We start from the raw sequence: 22,576 nt of genomic DNA, 5'->3' as shown, positions 1-22,576 counted from the left end.
CGATATTTTTTCGCGTTCTCCTTAATCTAATTTCTTTACGCGCTTGCCCCCTTGCTGTGCACGAGTTTATTCTGAGTTTTATCATTGTCCCGTCGAAGAGACGATTCCCCGCAGAGCACAGAATGAGATTTCTTTCGGACTTCTTCGCCAGGCAGCCAGCCAGTTGTTTTTTCCCAAAAAAATATTTAGAGCAATATGTAGAAAGTGTTTTGCTGTATTTGTATACGCACAGGGAGAGATAGATAATACAGTGTTCACAAGAAAGTTAATTCACTCTGCAGGACCTGTTATTAAGAAACACCACCGAGATTAATCTGCAAGCTGTAGTCTTTAAAGTAAGAACCAGTTTACTGAAGTATTAAAGTAAACGATGTTTACATTTCCCCTTCCCTTCAAATATGAATTTGTAAAACTGAATAATAATATGAAGTTGTTTCTTGTAAAATTAGAGGACTAGTTTACTGCACCCTGTAGAATTTTGTGTAGAATTCCTATTAAAGTTCCATTGCATTGGATTATTAGGGCGGTTTGCAAAATATATAAAGGGATACATTACTCTTTATGATGAAGAAGCTTGAAGTCATCAATCGATTTTCTGGTCACCAGATTTGTTCTATCCACCAAGACCCTGTACAGTGTGAGATTTGTTTCTTAAGTAGAACAGTTTTCTCCATACTTTTGGCACCAGTTTATTTACAAAGTGTTTGCAGTTTCAATGTGTGCAAAAAGCTATTCTGTTTTACCATTGTGCTCTGCAATAAGCTAATCAAAACCAATACCTCCAGGACACTGTGCTCCCAGATTCAGAAGAGCCCTATTGTTCTTGAGAGATATTTTTACAGTTCTAAAACAATCGCACTCTCCTGTTCTACGTATCGGCATGAGGGTGTTTTTGAGAGACCTGGAAAACCTGGAGCTGTTGGCCTGTTTTGAATGTGTAGCCTGTGCAAAGATGGGGCAGAGTTTCTAAAAATGCAGAAGAGAGGAAAATGGGAAATGTGCAAGTGTTGAGCAGAGCTAAGAAGCCGTTGGCACATGGAGACACTGCGGGATAGAGTAAGCACCGATTCTCTCCTCATTCCTGCTGCTGCCCGGAGGGGGATCAAAACCTCAAATATAGTGCGTTTTCATTTATTCTGAAATGAATCCAGGTAACCATGCTTAATCTATTAGTAGCAAACTCTTCTGTAGCCACAGTCTCCATTACAGAGCTGTAAGCTTGGAAAAGGAAGGGGATGTTATTCTGCGATTGACAGGTCTTTATAGTGTTGTTTACCAGGCAGGGACATCAAGTGCTCGCTGTCTTCCAGGAGGTGTTGTTTGCTCGTTTCCTGAGGCTGCGGCCGCTCGCGGGGTGAGCCCAGCCCTGGGGCAGAGAGCTTGGCCAGATTCCACCCCGAGTGTTAAATGTCCACTCTCTGACTCAGTGGCAGGCCTGGCCCTCGTCAGAACTAACGCCCAGATGAGCTGACGGCCCATCTGATGTGCTACGTTTCTCACCAAGTTATCGATATCAGCAGTGCAGGTTTTATATTGCCTTTGGCATTTATCACAGCTCAGTCCGAGGGTCCCCATGGACAAGAATGTTTTTAAAGGTAGAGGAGGGCTCAGCCACATGATAAAGAGCCCCTGTTGTGTAGAAAACAGAGGATTTCTAGACCTATAGATCTGTGGGGACAGTAAATACTGTGCATCTACCCATCCACCCATTTTCTAACTGCTTTATCCACTACAACATGACGGGACGGGACTCCAGATCCATATGTTTGTGAAATGCAGTGCTTTCCTACCAGGCTCCGCTAGCTAGAAAGGGTATACCTGGACACACTCCGGTCCCACTGCTGACTTCCTCAGGCACGGGAGGGGCTTAGAGAACAGTCTGCAATACTCACAGGTACATGCTGGCAGGCTCAGAGCCCTGAGCGCCTCTGCTTTCTCCTTCTCACCTTTAATAAAAAAATCATGGCAGAATGCTGTGACATATTGCTTCAGAGGCCATCATACGTAGTCTCAGCCAGCCTGACTTTTTTGAGGGGTGAGTTACACAGACATTCTTTGCAGGGTTCTTTTTTTTGGGGGGGGTGGGGAGAAGGGCCCAGGGTGATTGACATGGCAAAGGGAGTGAGAGATTGGCGCCAACGTGACCCAGAACGGGCCACACATCTTTACCCTAAGGGTGGTGGGAGTAGGGAACAAGCCGCCCAGTCATGCTGTGTTTTTTTTCAAGAGACAGCTGGATGAGATACTGGGATCAATTGGCTCCCAAAGAGGCAAGATGGGCTGAATGGCCCCCTGCCCTCTGTCTTGTTACAGTATGTTCTCGTGTGTGGGAGTCAGGCCTCACAGCCTGGCTGATAAAGTCCCCAAGGTGAGGCCAGGGTACGAGTGCTGGCAGGAGCCCAGGCTGTCAAGGCTGTCCCTAGCTGTGTGTCCCTGCTTCTTCTGAATCCTTGAATGTTCAGATGGAAGACTGACTGCCTCCTGGGGGTCACCGCCATAAAATAAAACCGTGTTCCAGAGAAGCCAAAAGGCCTTGGCCGGTGTCTGAAGGCGCCGCTGGCAAAGATAAGACCTGTGCTCTGAGGTGTGCGGACATGTGCAGCCGAGACACAGCACTCCAGCGTGCCGACACTGACAACGTGATTAGACAGCAAATCAGTGGGAAGCGTGTGAGCCGAGAAGCCATGGGAAGCCCTGTGAAGAAAGTGTTTGTTATTTATTTAAATGCCAGAAGTGCCGATTGTCAGCATGGCTCGGGGGTCGAAGTGTGTATTTCACAACGACTGAGGGTTTTCACAAGGAACCTGCCGCGGTGCAAATTACTCACAGAGATCTGGGCTCTTCTGCGGTACCTGACAGACGTCCCTCTATTTCTATCTGATCCATAGTGTAAAAGAGGAAAGTGCAGTGTGCAGCAGAAAAACTGACAAGTGGCATTTCTGCTTGAAGACCACAGTTTGTGTCTGCGCTAGAAAATGACTCATGCGCTGAAAAATGCTGTCAGTGTTGAGGGCAGGGTGTGGAGAGGAGATACACACAGCTGGCGTATTGTCAGGCCACTCCGCTGACCTGCTGCACTGCGCCTGCAGCTGCACGTCCAGAGAGGAAGAATAGATGAAATTGTTTATCGATGAGCCGATCTGCACTTCTGAGCCCCGCGGAGCCCTGCATGACGTCTCCCCCAGCCGTGCACATCGAGGCTTGTCCTGGTCTTGGCTGCACCCCTCTGCCGGGGTCTTGCTCTGTGCTGCGCTGCGGGGACGGAGGTTTTGAATGGCGGAGGAATTTTCGTTGGAGTTACGTCCCTTGACTCGAGTGTGAGCAGCACTCTTTGTTGTTATTGCACAATTCTAAACCGTTCATTCTTGCCGTCTGAGATCACTCGTGCTGGGACCTGCTGGGGCGGCACAGCTCCTCAGTCTTACCAGTGGCAGTACTTTCCTGATGAGCACAGGCCAGACCCTGCAGCACAATTCCTCAAAGGAATGGCAAATACAGACAGATTAAAGGCACTGAATATCTTTAGTCATGAACAGACTACTGTTAAGTGACTATTTAGCGGTATACAGAATCTTAAGAGGTACTGTAGGAGGCATTCACAAATTGAAGCCAGATGGCTTCTTCACTAGTATAACAAAGGCCCGTGGGTATGATGGTAAATGTAAAGCATGTGCATTTAGGACTAAAACCATGGAAAGAAGGAAAGAAAAGGGTCCTCACACAGATGGGTGTGGGGTCTGGAGCCACCCAGCCGCGTTATCCAGGCAGATTCCCTGGGATCCTTCCAGAAACAGCTGAATGAGATCCTTGTATCCATAAGCTACTTACCAGCATCCAAGATGAGCCGAAAGGCCTCCACAAATCAGAAAAATGAAAGAACCTGAATATTCTGGGTTCCTTGACTGTACAGTGTGTCCTTTTTTGGAGCTGCCAGTCTTTTGTCGTATGAGGTTAAAAGCCACTGTCAGCTTTCAGTTCAGAGGCCCGGGGTCACCTGCAGCAGGCGGCTGATCCTCGCAGGACCGGAGCGCTACAGTGGGTGCAGCAGAGCAGTGTCTCAGCAGTACTGCTAGCTCGGAAGAGTCGTGTTTCATTACTAACGCCACACAGGGCGCATCGCAGTTTGTTTTCACACATGGGAGGTCGAGTGCAAAAGTACAGAATGGAGTTAAAATCACTCCATTTGCTCACGTTTGTCTCCAGGTCCTGTAAGCACATAAGAAAAGATACAATTGAGTAAAAAGCTATTCAGCCCATCTAGCAGTCAGCAGCCAACCGATGCAGCAATGTGTTTAAAGAAGCCAGGGTATCGGCTTCACAGCATGGCTGCTTGGCTTCTTCCATGCTTAAGGAAGTGCCTTCAGCTCTCGGTTTTAAATGCACTTCCAGGTAGTTTCCACTTGTGCCCTCTGGTTCGTGTTTCGCTGTTTACACTGAGTGCGCCAGATTGGCATTTTCAGTGCCTTTGAGGACGTTGAATGCTTTTATCTGGTCTCTCTGCAGCCTTCCTTGCCCAGAACTGAAAAGGTTCAGATCTTCCAGTTCTGCTGGCCTTTATTTCTTCTGTGAGAGCTCTTCATGCTGTAGTCCAGGCAGTGTTGTGAAATTAGTAAAAAAAAACAGTGTATTGAAATCTGCAGGTGCTTTTGTCACCTCCTTCTCTGACTAATGCATCTTTTTAACATTAATTTTGGATGGAATGGCAATTACATCACTCCTTCAAGCACGTCACAACTTCTCAGCGGTTTGGGAAGTTCTGGTCACACAACCCTAATGGACATGGATCTAATTATTTCCCTGGTCTTCAATGGGAATTGAGTACAGCTTAAATAAAAAGTTAAAAAGTTTAGACATCATGTTTCTCCTACAGGGGAAACGTGATATCAGCATTTTTATGAGTCACACATGAAACCCATTACAGGATGTTGGAAATAAGTGGAATTTGTATTCTTCTTCAGCTTGGCCGGCTCTGACACAGGAGAGTGACGGAATGCCACTGACTCTGCAGGATCTAGAGAAGGGATTTGTACAGAACTCTACTATGAGAATTTTTCTCTGTTTCCGAAAGCGATGTGTATTGTTGTCCACGGAAATCGTACTTCTGTGCCTTCTGTTCTGTTTTCCTCTACCCATCAAAAACTGTGTGGATGTTCTTCCTGAATGTGCTCTTGTAATCTGCAGGATTTGTTTTTTGTCTGAGTTGCACGGTAGTTGAGTTGAATGGGTAGGTGAGTGAGCTCCATGATGTACCCCCTCTCCATTCTCTTTCAGACCAGGCTCACTTGTACACTTCCTGCAGGCTGGTTCTCTGCGCCTTGGGATCCGCAGTGGCCGCAGGCCCTGGTCATTCCCAGGGCTGGAACGTCAGAACAGGCTGCGGCACGCTCACGCCCCGTCCTGCTCTCCAGATCAGGCAGCCAGCCGATTTCGCACCGGGCTGCAGGAACCTGAGCGGCTCGATGAACTGGCGCCCCGCGTCTTCGTGCGACTCCCTGTCCTCGTGGAGCACTGCCTGACTCCCCTTTCCTGTCTTTTCTTCCCAGAGGGCGATTTGGCTCCTTCGAGCGGGGAGAAGCTCAGCGTCCTTAGTAAAGCTCAGGTGTCAGACGGCGTCCACCCCTGGAGCTGCGATGGCAGGCAGGGAGCGCGTGGCAGTGCTGCTCCTGGCTCTGTGTGGCGTGGCCTGTGCAGGTGAGATCGCCTTCACCATCGACTCCTTCGGCCGACAGAGGAGTCAGAATCACAGCTTATGTTGTCGTTTTGATATGCTGTGTTGTTCGTCTCAGAAACTCTTGCATTCTTTGAGAGTGGAGTGTCTGAAACTCTGTTCTGGACTCCTCTTCGTCGCGAAGCTGTTGAGGGCTACGCAGCAGCGGGGAGGTTCACTCCCAGCTGCTGCAGCGCCCCTTGGGGCAGCTTCCCGAACCCGAGGGGGCTGGGAGAGAGCTGGTTTCCTACGAAAGCCGTGTCAGGGGCTCCCTGGTGATTTCTCGTCTCTCCCAACACAAATCGCGAAGCAGTATTCGCTGCCGGAATTTCCCCTCTGTGGTTTTGCAGCCAGAAGGCCCCAGTCAGCCAGGGTGCTCAGGGGCAGCTCTCTCAGCTCATAGCCTGCTGACAGATGAATTCTCAGCACCCTGCCAGGGAGCAGGTGCTGCATGACTTCTCAATAGGCACCCATGCGTATACCTGATTGATTAAATTAGCAGGATGTTATGTAAAAGAAAGGAAATATAGTGAAACATAAAATAAACATAACTTAAATAAAAACAGCATTCACTGGTTTCAAAAGTGCTGAATGTTGGAGGGGCCCAGAGGAAAGGTCTGAATTATGTACATGGGCAAATTCCACTGGATAAAGAGAGCAAGCTGAGACAACGGCAGTGGAAACCAGTAGATGTCTTCTCAGTTCTTCATTAACGTGTTACTGTGGTCAGGGTGCTTTTAAGAGCCCTTGGGACTGTGCTTTGTCAGGTCATTGCCAGAAATGACTCTTTAAATGCTTTTACGTGCTTTTCTGATGACTACTACTGCCTAGTTAAAATGACACAGGCCACATTAGAATTAAAGAGTGCCTGGTAACTAGAAATGGGAAAACCCACAACAGCTTATGTGTCTGGTTTTTAAAACCCAGAGAGAAGCACTTACACATCAGATCGGATAAAATAAAGGAGAAGAACAACAGAAGAGCGAGAGCTGTTGTTTTTGAGTTATACCAGCTCTGCCAGTCTCCATGCTGGCACGGACCTTTCCAGAGGATAAAAACATCTTTTTGACATGAGTATATTTTATTACTGCTTTGATTGTCATGCCTGAGTTTTACTGGTGTACAGCCAGTAGGAAGAAAAAGAACTAAAATGAAGGGAAGCTCTTTGGTTTGGTTTCTTTCCTTGCATTCAGCGCTGGCCTGTCTTTTTCACTCGTGAGGCGCTGCATTCTTTTGAATTATATATGTTTCCCAGCCGAACAAAGCTGGGAATGTTTACGCGGGTTGCAAAACATTCTGAACAAAACAGTCACTCGGAGCCCCAGGGACTTTGCCCAGATCGTTAGCTCCACCAGCGCACCGGGAAGCGCGCTGCGCCTCGAACTTCTCGGCTGGCCCGGTGCGCTGTTCTAGTGCTTCGCTTTCCTGCTGAGCTAAAGCGCGTCTCTGGTTTTCCTCTGGGATTCCTGCGATGGGCAGGAATGTTTAACGAGTGCGGCAGCAACCGTGAGCGATCTTAATGGATCCGTGAGCGGGCCACCCGTCCGAAGATGCTGAAACGGCGCAAAGGTATCTGACGCTTCCAAAAGGGCGGAGTCCTCTACCGTGAATTGTTCAAGTTCAACAAATGCACCATAAAGGAAAGATTCATTACCGTATTTGTAGTTAACCCCCTCACAAAAAAAGTATGATGTTTTTGTGGGCGATTGCGTTCCAAATATTGAAGAGCGAGAAAGTCTATCCCGTATGATCCTGCCCCTTTAAGAGACGCACAACCCCAGCAGGATGTTAAACATCAGGCAAACAGCACCGCAGAGAGCGGCATCTGTTGTAAGCAGACCTAATTGTGCCTCCGATGTTCCCTTTATTACACAGACGGTGAGGTCATTCAGACCTTTTCCATCAGCTCTTTTCACGATATTCCAGTGGAACGTCTTCTGCGGTGCCAGCATTGTTTCCCAAACACCCCCCGCCTCGCCCTTTTCTCCCCAGCGCAGTCAGGAACATCATCACTATGAAGATGAAGCGTTTCAGATGTCAGCCTGCGAGAAGTCAAGCGAGGCGAGAGCTCAGACCCCCGGCTCTTGCCTTATCAGTCCCTGTTTGACTGTGGGCACCGGCTGCTGACTCGTTTAGAGAAAGCGTGTGGGACGGATTTAGAAAGAAGTGAATGTGTTTATTTTTTGAGAAGTTTCCTGGTTGCCCGCTAGGAAGCTGTATCTCTTTTGGACTTGAAAGTTACAGGGGTGATCTGAGGCTGATGTCTGGCTCTGACTTTTCTCTCCCTGCTGGGACAACTCGTCACGGCTGATTTCTGGTTGCCTGCGCTACTAATGATAAACAAAACCTAGAAGAATTAGGGTTCTGATGTCCTGTACCTTGTTTAGAGTACTAATGATCATCAGTAAGACTGCTCACAGCCCAATGAAACGATGAAAGTGTATTACATTTTAAAATGTTGGTTTTGGTGTGTGTTTTCGATGGTGAGTTAGGGCCCTGGGTGTGTTAAAATGATTGAGTTGCGACCTAAGGATGTTGTTTTTTTTCTTTTTTTTTTTCAATTATGCTTGAAGTGAAGGTTCCATCAGCTGCAGACAGAGGTGTTTACTGGTCTGCATTGCTGGAATACTGTAGACACAGTAAAGGCATTGAAGGCTTGTAAACAGACTTCAGAGGGGATTTCAGTTCATTTATCAAAGTCTGGTTTAACTCCTGAATGCTCTTTCAACGTTGACTCCTGAGCATGCTCACCTAGCTGTCTCAGGAGGGATTAAATATCTGAGGTCTCTCTAAGGGTCCGTACTTTTAAATTTAATTAACATTTTCTGGCAGGCAAAATTTAAACAACCTTAAAGTAACCTTGCATGACGTCACCCAGACTTGGAGAATATCTTGAATGTCTTCGTCTTGATTACATGAGCGATGGATGTAGTTTTTTATTTAACTCTCACATTGGAGAACTTAAGAAAGATTACAGATGAGAGGAGACATTCGGTCACATCTTGCTCATTTGGTAGTTAGTAATTAATTGACCCAAATATCTCATCCATCCTTTTCTTGAAGGAAGCCAGGATAATGGCTGAGTAGCTGCGATATTACCTGTGAAATCAGAGCACTGAAGGTGATGAGGTGGCAGGTTTTTCTGTGCTCAGGCACCGAGCCAGCGGCACCATTAGAACTTCCTCTGGTCTGGTTACGTTCATTGGTCAGGAATAACCGTCAGCAGCAAAATGGGGCCAAGATCTGATGAACTCGTTTCACTTGTGGTCCGAGACACATTTTAACCCAGGGAGGTACAATCAAGAGGTGTAAAAAGCAGGTCAATGAAGCTGCAATACCTGAGTCGCTTGTACTTCAGGGGCATTTTCACACCGCGGCAGCCAGCCTGGACTCAGGGACGACATCTCAGAGCGAGTGGCAAGCCTTCTGCACCCCTGCCCTCTTCGATCTCTCGTCACGCTGCGCTTTTGAACTCCTCAGCTGCTCCTGCAATATTGTTCCGTTCTCTGATGTGCAGAGGTTAACCCCTCTCTTCCCCGGCCCGTGCTCATTCAGGTCGGCCGCCGCACATGGGCTGCAGGCTGCAGAAACAGCTGCCATCTCCGGCCGGACGCCCCGCTAGCGCTGACATCGCCACCCTCAGTGTGTGAGCCACAGTCCGGCTCCTCTCCAGCAGAGAGGCCAGGTCCCGCGGCTTTCAGTTTCGACGTCAGAAAAAAAGAAAAACCTAGTGGGACTGTATCCAGAATTACTAGACTGTACATGCCAAAAAAAACGCTTCAACAGGATGCCAGTGACACGACAATTACTGTGAAATGACTGCTGAGTCTTAAAAAATAACAAAGGCCCTGAGCTGCACAGCAAAACCCCAGAAAACAAAGTGCTTGGTCATGTTAAGAACACCAGGGCAATTTTATAGTTCTGAGCATACGCTTAACATTGCTGACAGTCTGATAAGCAAGAGAAAACTGCCAACCAGTGAGCTGGTGTTAGCCAGGCTGGGTGGGGAGCGTTGCCGGTTTGACATCATCAGAGCTTCAGGGCCACAGAGGATGGGGCTCGGCTCAGGCAGTCTCTGGCTGGCCTTCGCAGCACTTCTCACCGGGCACTTCTCTAATGGATTTTACAGAAGTGAGCCAGAGCCAAGTTTTATTTTCCAGCAGAAAATAGCAGGGATGGCTTCCCAGAGGGCCCAGAGTAAAGGTCAGGGGCTTTGCTGGTCTTGCATTCGCAGGTACACAGGAAGCTCACTTCCTGCAACTCCCTGCTGCCTGCATTTAGGCCGCCGCGATCCATTTTAGTATGTACAATAAGTGGATATCAGTTGGGTGTTATTTATTTTTAAATGGCGTTAGCGAGAGCGTGTTGTATTCTGTGCCTGACTGAAGGACGTGCTCAGGGTGCATCTGCAACAGGCGGGCGTGGCCAAGCAGAGAGCTGGCAGTTTGGTTTGACTTATCTTACCGGTGATGATGACCCGTGATTAAAATACAAAAAAGTACCTCTCCTTATCTATCATCTTAACCTCTTTGCAATTAAACAAACAAGACAGGGATGTGCAAATGAATGCAGCAAATTCAGCAGAATTAAAAGCTCGAGTGGCTTGTGGCACGGGCTCCGGCCTCCTGCGGCCATGAATCCGATGAAGCGGTTGGAAAGTGGGTAGAGCTGGATAAAGGCTGGAATGTGAACGTGAGTTTTAAGACTGGATTTGAAAGTGCTAATCTGATGTGCTGAAAGATCATTCCACTGCTTTAGCACATGTTAAAAACCAGAACATTTAAGACGTGTGTAGCCAGGCTGTGTGAATGCCTCAGTCAGTTTCTGTGAGTCAGTGACCGCTGTGGCAAAACCCAGCATGCACTGCTGTAACAGGGCCACAGTTGATATATTTCTCTTTCTGCCAGTGCAAGCTGTTGAATGAAGGTGGTGCTTGCTTGTGCAGAGTGGCTTCACGTATTTTGTTGTTCTGTGTGGGGGGGGAAAAAAACGTTAATTGATGGTTGTCAACGTGCAAAATCAGACGTCCCTCACTTTCGGTGTTCCCACAGGGACCTTTAACAGTTGAACAAAAGGTTAGGCTGTTAATCACAGTGTATTTCCATGAAGCCTTTTCAAGTCAGGGCTGATGGGTCCCAGAAAGAGTTGCGCAATGCGTGAAATGTGATCTGAGCAGCGAGTGGGCTGCTTAAGGTGGAACGCTCCGCGCGTGCTGTCTCGCCTGGTGCTGATGTCCACAGCGGACCCTGCTGCAGAAGGGCCTTAAGAGCAGAGTCTTGCCCCCCGAGCCAGATGTTGGGTGTGACTCACGCGTGAAGCAGAGAAAACTGCAGCTCGAAGGAGTGTGTCGGCGCCGAGCAGCGAACAGGCCCGGCTGGCTGTAAACATCCTCTGCGTCAGCGCAGGTCCGGAGTGTTTACATAGCAACCCCAAACTGGCACGCCACACGTGGGCCCCCCTGCTGTCCGCCCCCACTATAGAACAGTTCGGGACCCGGGTGGGGGGGGCTGGAGGCTGGAGGCAGGGCTAGCAGGCTTGCTCTTTCTGGGATCTGGGCCGGGGCGATGGCAGAGGCACTCCCCTGTCGAGCTGGCCCAGCCTGTGCAGAGCGACACGGCGATGGAGACTCTTCCTCGGCGCTCTGTGAGTGAAAGTGGTTTGAGAAAGATTTGGCACTCTTTCACGTTGGCTACGAGGTACGCTGCAAATGCAATTAAAACAGCACTAGAGCTCGGCGTCGACAGCAAGGGTCCTGAAGCTCAGCCTTGTCCCCATTACAGGATCACACCCCTTGAGCAGCATGGCCCGAGAGCAGGCATCTCACTTTGCAGTGTGCAAAGTGTCAGTGCAGCAGACGTCTTACGATCTCGAGTAACCTTACAGGCAACCTTTTTGTTTTTGTGCCGGTCAGGATTGGGGACATAAGGACAGTTTCAAGTGGCAGGTGGTGTTCTGGTCCCTCTGGTTCAAATGGCTTCCAGTAGCTCATTGGTTCAAGGATCTCAGCTTGGTGTTTGTTGAAACAAACCAAAGTATTAGCTTTGACACCACAGATCAGTCCCTGTTCCATACCTACTCCTTCGCCCCTTTGTGTGAATAAGTGCCTCCTGGTTTTAGCTGAATTTGTACTGGCCACTGCTGCTTCATGTTTCACTGATCATTCTGCCAGTTACGGTTCTGACAGCCTGACCTCGAATCGTACCTGTCGTTGCTGTGCCTGACTGATGAACGGTCACAGTACAGCCTCTCCGCTTCTCCCTGCAGGGCTGTGGCAGCTGACGCCTGTGACTGCAGTGCTTGTGGTTTGATGTATTTGCTCACTCTCGGGCTTTGTCAAGCAGAAGCTGTCTTCTTTTCAAAACGTCAAGGCTAACAATAAACAGGAGCGCGGCAGGGCACGTTTGTATTTCTGGTTCGAACGTTTTAAGTTTCAACCTCTTTTCAGGTGTCAATGCTGTGGTGGGTTGTAACCACAGCAGTCTTTATCACCGTATTGACAGACGTGCTCACCTGAGGCCGGCGCGCACAGCTAGTCCTGTAATGTCAGCAGTGCTGCGTGACGGAACCAAAGCTTCTGCTGGGAGATCAACTGTCTGCCCCTCTGCTCCTCCACTTTGGCAGCATGAGAACTCCCTGCTTTGGCCTCTGTGTCGTTAGAGATGCATAGTAGTTCCACATTCCAGCATCCGATCTGAAGACCGTGCCTGTCATCTCTCAGCTATATCCTTCAGGAAGCATGCACAAACACTTACTTTTACTTACGCTTTATGGGACTAATTTTGTTCATTTTTGAACTGGTGAGGTAATTTGATAATTGTACTTATTTGGTGTAAACATGGAACACTTACCAGCAGTGATTTTCTACCGCTGTTCTGTATCCACACTTTCAGCATGGTTTTACTTATCATTTCGTTGTTTTACTATCATTTTATTAATTTATGATTACCTTATCATAATGGCACAATTATTCCTTGCGCATACATTTTGTACATTTTACGAATTGTAGGTCTCCCTGGATATGGGCATCTGTGAATCGACTTCACTTCGTGTTTTAGACTATGGAGGGATGTGATTCTGTAGATATTTTCTTAAGGGAGTTAATCCCCATTGGGAAGCACAGGACCCAATCAATGCGATCAGATTACAGCGGCACCGCTTGTGAACAAAGGGAGCGTTTGCGAAGAGATCCAACAAAAACTCATTCAAGTTCAAAATACTTTACTTAATAATTGTTTTCGATCTCATGGCTGCTGATTATTAACTTTTTAAACTTGCTGAATGATTCACAGCCGACACAAGTGCAGCAACTGGAGCACAGTCCTAGCTGGGTGCTTTGCTGAGATGATGTGTGGTAAAGGAGGCCAGTGCAGGTGATCACTGTTTATGCCAGCTAGCAATTCAGGGATTATGTATAAAATAGATAGGACATACCTGGCCGGTTCTCAAGACTTCCTCTCTGTCTCTGATGTGTGATGATAGCACACAGGCCAGTTTTCCATTAGAGCGATTTCTCCAGATAAACACGTCGCGCTTGTCCTGTGCAGCACTGCCTGTTCTGACACCGACTAATGGAAAACAGCAATTTTTCTCTCGCGCTCTTCCTCTGCCTCCCTCGAACTCCCTCTGTTCTACGGAAAGTACGCTGGCAGGGAAGTGGCTGGTGTAAGCCGGCGACCCTTGAACCCGTGTTTTCCGTTTCATTCTGCGAAACAGTGACGACAGCCGGAGCTGGAAGGAGAGAGCTCTACTGCAGCACTAACGCGCCGCTGACAGAAAGGCACAGTGAAATGTCTGGCAGTGTCTCCTTCTCCGTCTCTCCCAGGAGCTTCGTTCTAAAAAAAAAATGAAAGATTGCAGTCGCATTTCAAAGTGAGTGACCGCTGCCACACGGGCAGTGCCCTGGCAATGAGAGGCTCAGGTGGGCAGAGACAGGCCTGGGAACCTCACCCTCTCGGCACAGCTTGCAGGCCAGCTGGAGGACAGACGTGGGTCAGGCCTGGGCTGCAGGACTCTCCCGGATCCCAGCTGGGAAGGTTGGACCTCCTGGGCTTCAGGAAGTGCAGCCGGGATTTGGGCTGGCAGTCCTCTTCCCGGAGAAGCCCGTCCTGTAGCCGTTCCTCTTCAGATGACTGCCTGCTCCCCCCCGCCTTTAACTGAAGCTCCACACTTGGCTTAGGAAGGCCAGAGCTTGGGCATCTGCAGGGGTTAGAGCTTCGCTGTTTCAGGAATAAGAACGTGTCGTTTTCACTTTGACAGCTCTTGTTTGATTATTTACTGACAGAAGCCGAATGAGAAAGCTGTCTCTAGCAGGTGTTGATGAGAGGCGTAAAACGCGCTAGCGGTTTGTGTTCTTCTGATGTTGATTCATAATTGTGTTTTTTTTTTGTGCTGGGGTTGGTGAGTTTTGTTTCAGGCGTGCCTTTAGCACTCTGCTTGCTCAGGTTAGTGAAACCCCACATGGGCGTTTGTTACAGGAAGCTCGTCGCTGTGGGAGTAATCTGCGGTGACCTACACGTTTGAGGCCACACCGCCTGAGGCCTCATTTACATGCTCCGGGTCCTGAGGTACGCGCGCATGCAGGCACTGGTGCAGAGCTGCTGAGAAATCAGGCAGCGGGTGAAACCAGCGTGACGTTCAGGGTTAAACAGCTTCATTCCGCAACTCTGGGCTTTTTCATTTTTCGAAGTGCTGAGATGTGACATAATAAGGTAATGCATGTCAGATTACAATGATAGAATCTGTTATTTGGAAGTGGCACTGTAAAGCCTGTATGTGGTGACATTTTCGAATACAGTGTTGCTGTGTCCCTGTGTCAAGGCTTAACTGTTTCTAAACACAGAGGAGTTTGTTCAGTGCCCAGTTTCCATGGAGCTGTCACTTTTATTAATGTATGGTGTGTGGAAGAGCCCCGAGTTCTCAAGATTCTTTGTATATGTTATTGCGTGATCCAGCGTGACATTTGACACGGCGCCCTGTCCCTCCTACCCTCTGGAGTCTTTTCCAGGGCTCTCACAGTGTCCTCTGACCTCCGTTTGCAGAAGTGCTGTGCTGGCATGTTCGCTCTGCCCTTCTTGATATTCAGATGACATTCAGACAAAGCCTCAGCATTGTTACTTGTGCAGTGGCTGCAGAGAGCTCTGGTTCCCCTCTGGCAGTGCCCATTCCTTTGTAAGGTAACTGTTTAACAATGATTGACACAGTACTTCCAGGGTGATTGCCTGTCCATTTTTGCCTGCGAAATTTACAGTCCACAAGATCTTTGCCGTTTTTTAAACAGTACTGTTTCTACCTTGGAAGGGCCTGTGGTTGTCAGCTTAGGTTATGAGTTGCAGCAGTGGTGTGTGAAATAGGTAAGGTAAGACTGTGCACCTTGTGTGCTTTAACTGATGGAGAGCAGGAGAAAGTTCTTCATGACAATGTTTCATTTAAAACAAAGGCCTTTGGCGTATTTATGGAACTAGACTTCTAGTCTTGTACGGTTATAGTCAATATTTGTGTTAGGTGTATTAGTATTTTTGAGGAGAAAAACAATCATAAAGAACTACTGTACTAATCAGCTTTTCTTAGAACTTGACACTAACTGTAATTTCAAGGTGAAAAGTATTCTTTGTGCATGGATGCGTGTCAGGTTGGTTATTCTAGCAGTGTTTATGAGCAGTTCACACACTGAGGGCTCAGTTTATCCAGATGTAATCATAGTCAGCGAAGTGCACAGTACTGAGCACTGAGGTCCAGTGTTTTCTAATGATACATGGGTCAAAAGTGTTAAATGTACAGTAGGAGAGTGTGTTTTTCAGCAACAGTCCAATACCACACAACCAATGGGCCTACTGGCTGAAAAATGCAGAGGTCAATGTTGGTGGACAAAATATTAAGAAAGTCTAACTGTTATTTTTTTTTTCAATGTGAGGACTACGAGTTAATTGCTCTTGTGTTTTAGAAACTACAGGTAAATGAGAAGGAGAAGTCAAACGAGAACCATCTCCTTCTGTGATATGTCTTCGCTATTGACAATGCTCATCCTCAGTGCGTAATCCTCTGAAAACTTTTAAAACGGCAGATATCCCTGAAAGTGTGAGACACTCAATGACAGCTGATCTGCTTACTGAGATTGGTGTGTTTTTGGTTCTTGGTTCTATCCGTGGTGTCTTCAGTCCTGCTTTAGGTGGAACTGGCGACTGGCTGATGGGATTTTTGCCCGTGTGTGTTGATTGACTTGTTAACATGGCTGAGTTGTCTATTTCTTTATATCTGTATAATACAATTAATTTTTGAGTCATGAACTCAACAGCTGAGTGCAATTACAAAAAAAAACTACCATAGGAAACAGGTGACACTGTTTCTTGTGGTTAGAAAATTGTTAAGGACTTAAATTAGAACCAAATTCCTTGATTCATATCACTTCACATATTGGACAAATACATTTCAGCCTTTCTAAGGATTTAACCTACTTAAAATTCATAGAAAAATTCACTATCCTTAGAGTTTTAGAAAGGCCTTTGACACTCTCACTGGTGACTGTTTGTGCGATCAACACATGTGCTGAATAGAAAGTGAGTGAAACTTGTTTTACACTTAACATAAATGACAAGCCTAACCTCCTTTTAATTGGTGTGTGTCTGGGGAGTTGACATGTGGAGATCCCCTGAGTACCTGCCTGCTTTATCAGCGGTTTCCACACTCCTCGCTCTCAGTCAGGGAACAAAAGAAACTATTGTTCCTTTTCCTAATGGTTATATAGCCATTTAATGAGGCGTTGTAAGGTAAGGTGAAGGATCTGTGTTTACTTAAACCCAATCCTCTCCAGCCCTCTTCCCCAGGTTTAAGAGGTAGGCATTGAATCATGAATACTGTGATCAGTTAACGGGTGACGAATTAAATTACTTCAGAGATCATTTAGAACAAAACATGGCCTTCGGTGCTCTTGAAGTAGAACAATTTGCTTATATTTTTCAATAAAACACGTGTTTGGAATTTGAGGTGACGGAGGGTAAGAGGCACTGGACAGGGGCTCTCCTGAAGCAGCACTGGAGACCCCTGGCCTTGAATATGAAGTTGTCAACCCCAGTCTTAGTATACAGCATGTTGCATATGTGCATTTCACCTCTGTTACAGCTCACGGAATGAAACAGAGATGAATGCAGATTAAAAATAATGAAAGTTATAATGGGCATGGCCGCCTTCCCCCCTGGACAAGACGGGGCATTTACTGGAGATCTGAGCACACGACTGTCCAGTCCAGAGTCCAGAGCCCTGACCACTGCTCCACACTGCTGCTAAGTGTACATTTAAGAACACCATCCTCCATTTCCATTATAAAACCATAAGCAGTGTCTACGCTGCAAAGACAAGTACTTTAGGTGGAGGGATAGACACATTGAAAGGTAAGCACTCGATGGATGTAGGATGAGCTCTGAATTGTCATATTCATTCAGCACAGAAGAGTTCCTCGTGTAGATTCATGTTTTGGACTCCAGCATTCTGAGAAAACACTGGGCAATTTGCCCTCACTTTTTAAAATGAAACAAATGTTTAATGCGTATTCATTTCCAAGAAATGTGTTTCTGCTTCTGAGTCTGCCGTTCGCGTGATTTAGTTTCTTGGTGCCTGTTATCTGCTCTTGACGCCGGGCTGTTTATCTTCTGTAGTGTGTAAAGAAGCAGATCTACCTAAGGCTTTCGGTGCCTGGAGTACAGGAATGACAAATCAGTTCACAGTACCTCCGAAAACAAAACCACATCTGATCGTGAGCTGATTTCATCTGTCCCACATAGAAGCCTGGCTCCCTGAGTGTCCTGGCCCTCACCTGCAGGGCAGTAGCACAGCGTCGCTGGTCACTAGACTGGGGCCCTGCTCTAGAGGGAAGAGCTACTCCTACTGGTCCACCAGCACTGTTTGCAGACACAACCTGTTTTTCCTCCAAGCTCATTTGCAGCCCAAACCTGTTGTTTGTCAAGGTGTTTCGGAATGCCTACCCCCCCCACACTCCACTCTCGTTTTCTTCCCGTCTCCACCACCGCCACCAGCCTGCTCGTTCAGCTCTGACCCCAGTTCTTCTGAGACCTGCGGCAATTTTCTGGAGCTTGTCTCTCTCCTGCCTACGTTTGTGAAATGAAAACCCGAGCAGATCCTGTCCGGACGCCCGGTGGTGGATGCTCGCAAGGGATGCATCCTGATCGGTCTTCTTGTTTTGATGTTCATCCCAGTTCAGTGCTCACACTACCCCCTGCGTTTGACACGAACGCTCGCAGAAGAATGATTTACGCCCAGACTGCCTCTTCCCAGCTGGGAGTGGATATGGAGACGGAGCAAAGGTGTTGTGGAGGTCATCCCTGCTAACGGATGGAAGGGGGCCCTGCTCTGATTACTGTGTGCTCAAGTAACCCCATTTTGAAGTTTTAGTGCAGACCCTGAGGTTCAGCAGTGTGCTGTGCTGTGTTGGGTGATTATGTTGAGTGTCCTAGGTGAACGCTGTGCCTGTGGCAGGGCTGTAGTTTCAGTTTTCTGGGAGGTGGGAACTGGTCGAGTTGAGTTGTCCCCAGAGAGCACTCTGCTCTCCCGCTCTCGGTTATGGTCGCCAGAGTGAACAGGCGTCGTCATGGTAGCGGGGTTCTTGGGGGCTGCTCGTCTTTTTAAGAAGAGAGATTGTCGTGTGGGAATATTTGCTTTGTTTCTAAATAGCATAGAAGCTGCCAGCGCTGCCAGTCAGAGAGTCCTGGCTCCTCACCAGGCTATGCACACACGGAGGTAGTGGAAGGTGGGTGTACGATCTGAGCTGATTTCTATATTTAAAGCAGTAATCAAAGGTTCCGCTGAGTGGCAGCGAACTCTGGGCGGCTTTGATAATTACACATTGAAGCTCAAACAATTATTTATCTGGTTTCAGAGCATAATTCCATTAAGCGCCATTGTTTTCTGTTTCTATATACGCATTTCCTGTGCTGCCCCACCTCCTGCTCCCTTAAGACAGCTGTTTTTTTCAATTTTTGTCACAAATAACCTTTGATACGTTGCCTGTGTCATTAAATATGGTTTAACATGTCAGGAGAGCTTTGTTCACTCATTTATGGATGTGAATCCATTAATCTATAAAGGAAAGGTCCTTTAATTTTCTCTTGGCAGTCTGTATCCTCTGTTAAAAGACATGTAACCTGCAGGAGGGTTGTGATGAAATAGAGGGGTATTAGCTATCATTGGGGTAATGCATGATTAGCATCTTTTATTCCTTGAGAAGGATGATTTATATACATTAGTCTCTGCAGAGCTCTCACTTTTACTGTTCAAGGTGAGCCCTGGCTTCTCACTGTCAGACAGTGGAAGGATTAATACTCTGTACCTTGCCTGAAGGGTTGTCCACAGGAAATACTGGACTGGTCATTCACGTTTTAGAATTGTAAGTATTTAGGATCTATTTACTTTACTACAACTTGTTGGCGCAGTTGTTGGGATTGCTGACTCGCAGATTCTGGGACCTGGGTTCAGTTCCTGGGGTGCAGCCAGCATGGAGATGGTACGTTTTCCCTGCGTTCGCATGGGTCTCCTGCGGGTGCTCCAGTTTCCACCCACAGTCCAAAGAGATACTGGGAATTTTCCCAGTGGCTTCTGGGAAACCTGTCGTGAATGTGCGCGCGCGCGCGCGTGTGTGTGTTTGCGCCGGTGCTGAAGCCTGATGTGTGCTTCCTTTCCTGTTGTTAAACTGTTATTCACGTTACCGGGAGTTTGCCGCGCTTCGTGAGGAGAGAAGGGCCTGACGGTAAAGAGCAGACCGCGAGGAGCGGCGGCAGAGAAAGCTTCACTGGAAGAGCAATAAAACCGTTCGTGCTTCTGCGTGGCTCGCGCCTTTGTAGCTGCTCAGAAATTCCCCGGCCGGGAGTGGCTTACCGGCTTCTCAGACCGAGATCCTGCTGTGACTCGGTGGCCGCGAGCACCTGCAGCTGGAGCTGGTCTCTCACTTTTTGCGGTTGCAGGTGACGGAGCCTCCTGAGGTGCGCGGTGCAGGGGATGCGTTTGAAGCGCCATCACGCTCGCTCCTCTTGGGCGTCCTGGGTCTTGTGCAGCCGGTGAGGCGCAGACTCAGGCCTGTCGCGTGATGTGTGGTGGCCTGGTGTGTGTCAGTGTGCCTCTCGGCATGAGTGCGTGTCGGAGAGGAAACCTGAAGGACTCAGACATTAGTCACTGCTTACATTAGTCATTGATAACATGCATGGCTAATTTATCTCTTCTGCTCTCTGAAACTGTACCATTTGGTATTAGGTTTTAAGCAGCTGCGCCACAGGAGGACTGGTTGTGCACATTAACCCAGATGGAGACACTCAATTCACGCTCCACGTCCTTTAGCAGTGACTTGTAACTTGGAGCACCCTGATCAACTCATTTTTCACATGTTTATTAGTCATGAAGGTGGAAACAGTTGTCATAATCCGTTTCCACTGAAGAAGAGGATGAAGTAACACCACACAGGGCCTTGCAAGTGACCGGCTCTCAACTAGATGGCCTCAAGGTGAAGAAACCCCAGGAGAAAGAGGGAAAAGGGGTCTTCTGGAGTCTGCTCGTGTCCTGTCAGGGCCTCAGAGATGCAGAGGCGGTCACGGTGCTTGGATTAGTACTTTTATTCAATGTCTTACAGCAGTGCGGCTCTGTAGCTCTGCACTGGTCTGTCTTCTACACATCAGATGTGTACACAAATGACAAAACCTGAGTTACTTCTCTTTCGTAACCTTTTTGTGTTTAGTTTTGTTTTCTTTTTTAAATTGGCTTTCTCTCTCTCAGGCTTGGCAGTTCACGTAGCTCTGGCTGAACCAGATTCAGGAGTGTTGTTGTTGAGTCTGATTTCCCCTTAGACAGGTGCTCGCTCTGTTAATGCTTGGAGTGTTTACCTTGGTCCCTGGGTTCTGACACTAAAAAAGGCTTGTGTATAGCCTGAATCTGGCCTTGTCTTTCATTTACAGGTGATAAGGAAATATTTCCTCTTCCAGGTGTTCCTAGTTGTTTTTTTTATTGGCTATTCTCAGAATCCTTGAGCAAAGATAAAAAGGGAAGCAACAGAGGACTGCTTTTGCAGGCTTGTCAAAACTGGTGTGCTGAAGTGGGCAGGAGGATTCAAACAAGCATCATTCTCATCTCTGAAGCTCATTGAAGGCAAATTGTCAGCACTCCAAACTGGTGCACTACCAGTACTCCTCCCTGTCCACCCAGTTTCCTTTCCCACAGTATTGAGAAGCGCTCAAGCTGGGAACTGGGCATTCTTTGCAGAAACAGCATTGAGGCTGTCCCGCAGTACAGCACGGGCTAGCATGTGCAACCACTGGGACTTTGCATGAAAAGTCAGGAAAATAAAGATGATCTAAACCTTTTTTGTAGCGGCGTGTGTCTGAAAAAACGCCTGAGCCTGCTCCCTGGCACTCGGAGCCTCCAGCTTGTTTTTCTCGTTCCACGAACAGCGGTCCTTCTCTCTCTGCGCGGGGCGCTGGTGATGTCACCAGGAACCTGGCCGCAGCCCGCTGGCCCGTGTGGGCTGTCAGGGGCCGTGCGCGGGCCGAGCCAGGAGTAGAAAGAGAAGGTGATGGGGAAATGAATCAATGGCAAGGCCAGCAGACACATAAAACCCCCTTTCTTGTTGTTTCATTCTTTATTTCCTTCAGAGGCGAAGCGTGGCTCTGATGAGCACTCCAGATGTGCGCCGGCTCACGTCCTGCCTGGCCACCATTTGCTGAGCCGCCTCAGAGAATGAGAGAAATGGATTCAGTGCAAGTGTCAGCTCCTCATTCCAAACACTTCGGAGAGTTTTCAAGGCATATTTTGAATGCATTCAGCTGGTAGAAGACCAAGTCTTTTGAATTGTCAGGTTAAGAGAAAGGAAATGACAATAATTCTCCTTTATTTACTTCTGGAATATTAGTGATAATTATCTTGGGGAAAAACTGGTGCAGATTTTTGGAGACACTGACCTAATTCTAGGTTATCTCAAGGGCTTACTGCATGGGTACAGAGACATCTGGTTTATTCTGGTCCCTAAATCTGTTGAAGACCAGGTGTCTCACAATGGGCAGTACAGCCTTCTCGCTCTGCTGAATGCCCTTCCTTTTGTTAGATAGTGAGTCTATTTTTGTGAGGATTTGGGCAGAAGACTACAGCTTAGAGCGGAGAAAGAAAAATGACTTACTTTGGTAAGTGTACAATTTGCTTGCCCCACATACCACTGGGTTGTTGACATTCACTGTAATGTGGAATGAAACACATAACACTTTGGAAAGAAGCTTGAGTCAGTAGCACCCAAGATCTTTTAGGCTCTTTCACCATAGGTACACTGTGTCTTGTGACAATAGAGAAGGACCTGTGTTAGTCCCCTGGGGTACCTCTTCCTAAAGTCTGCACAGGTGCTCCGCTTGTTTGTTTCTAAAGGCATCCTTCATTTTCTATACCACAAAAAGCAAAAGAAGCAAGAAGTTCTTTGTTTTTTCTTTTCTTCTATGTTCTTGCTTGTCTGAATCCTGGAATTATTGTGTTGATGAAAGATTTTTGAAATATTACTTTACAGTTCGGCCATCCAGCATGTCTAAAATCAGCATTCTTTGCTCATGAGAAACATTGACTTGATTGAGTCACTCACATTTGTATTTAATTTATTTTAGCACGGGAATACCAGATGGGAGGACGACAATGCATGGCTTCCTAGCGTTATTGTGTCAATAGTATTTAGATACAGTACTTCTCTTTCTGGTTACACTGCTGCATTTTACTTTCTTAAACAATATTTCAGCCCAAGTGTTACTGTAATCTTCTGGACATCTTCCAAGGCATTCTCCTTTTCCAGTCTGGCCTGTGGTTGTTTTTCCACAATTCATTTTGAAAGGAAAAACTTAGTTTGAG

General features: G+C 47.5%; 1 protein-coding gene and 1 long non-coding RNA gene across 3 annotated transcripts in view; one reads left to right on the top strand and one right to left on the bottom strand.

Annotated features, from left to right (window-relative positions):
• The window catches only part of tgfbr3 (transforming growth factor, beta receptor III), an 88,918-nt gene that overhangs the window by 6,000 nt on the left and 60,342 nt on the right, over nt 1–22,576 (top strand). For both annotated transcript variants that reach the window (XM_088597713.1, XM_088597714.1), the window contains one exon: nt 5,544–5,691. In XM_088597713.1, coding sequence (XP_088453839.1) covers nt 5,544–5,691 — 148 coding nt within the window. The remainder of the gene's footprint in view (nt 1–5,543; nt 5,692–22,576) is intronic.
• Nucleotides 10,851–14,053, bottom strand: LOC148651725 (uncharacterized). The gene is made up of 3 exons (XR_015925146.1): nt 13,655–14,053; nt 13,139–13,539; nt 10,851–11,348 (listed from the first exon to the last, which is right to left on the bottom strand). It is a non-coding gene; the product is annotated as an uncharacterized LOC148651725 (long non-coding RNA).

Source organism: Lepisosteus platostomus, chromosome 11 (genome assembly GCF_059453375.1).
Source record: "Lepisosteus platostomus isolate fLepPlt1 chromosome 11, fLepPlt1.hap1, whole genome shotgun sequence".
Classification (NCBI taxonomy): Eukaryota; Metazoa; Chordata; class Actinopteri; order Semionotiformes; family Lepisosteidae; genus Lepisosteus; species Lepisosteus platostomus.
Note: the sequence above shows the minus strand (reverse complement) of the source record. Positions and strands in the feature narration are given on the sequence as shown.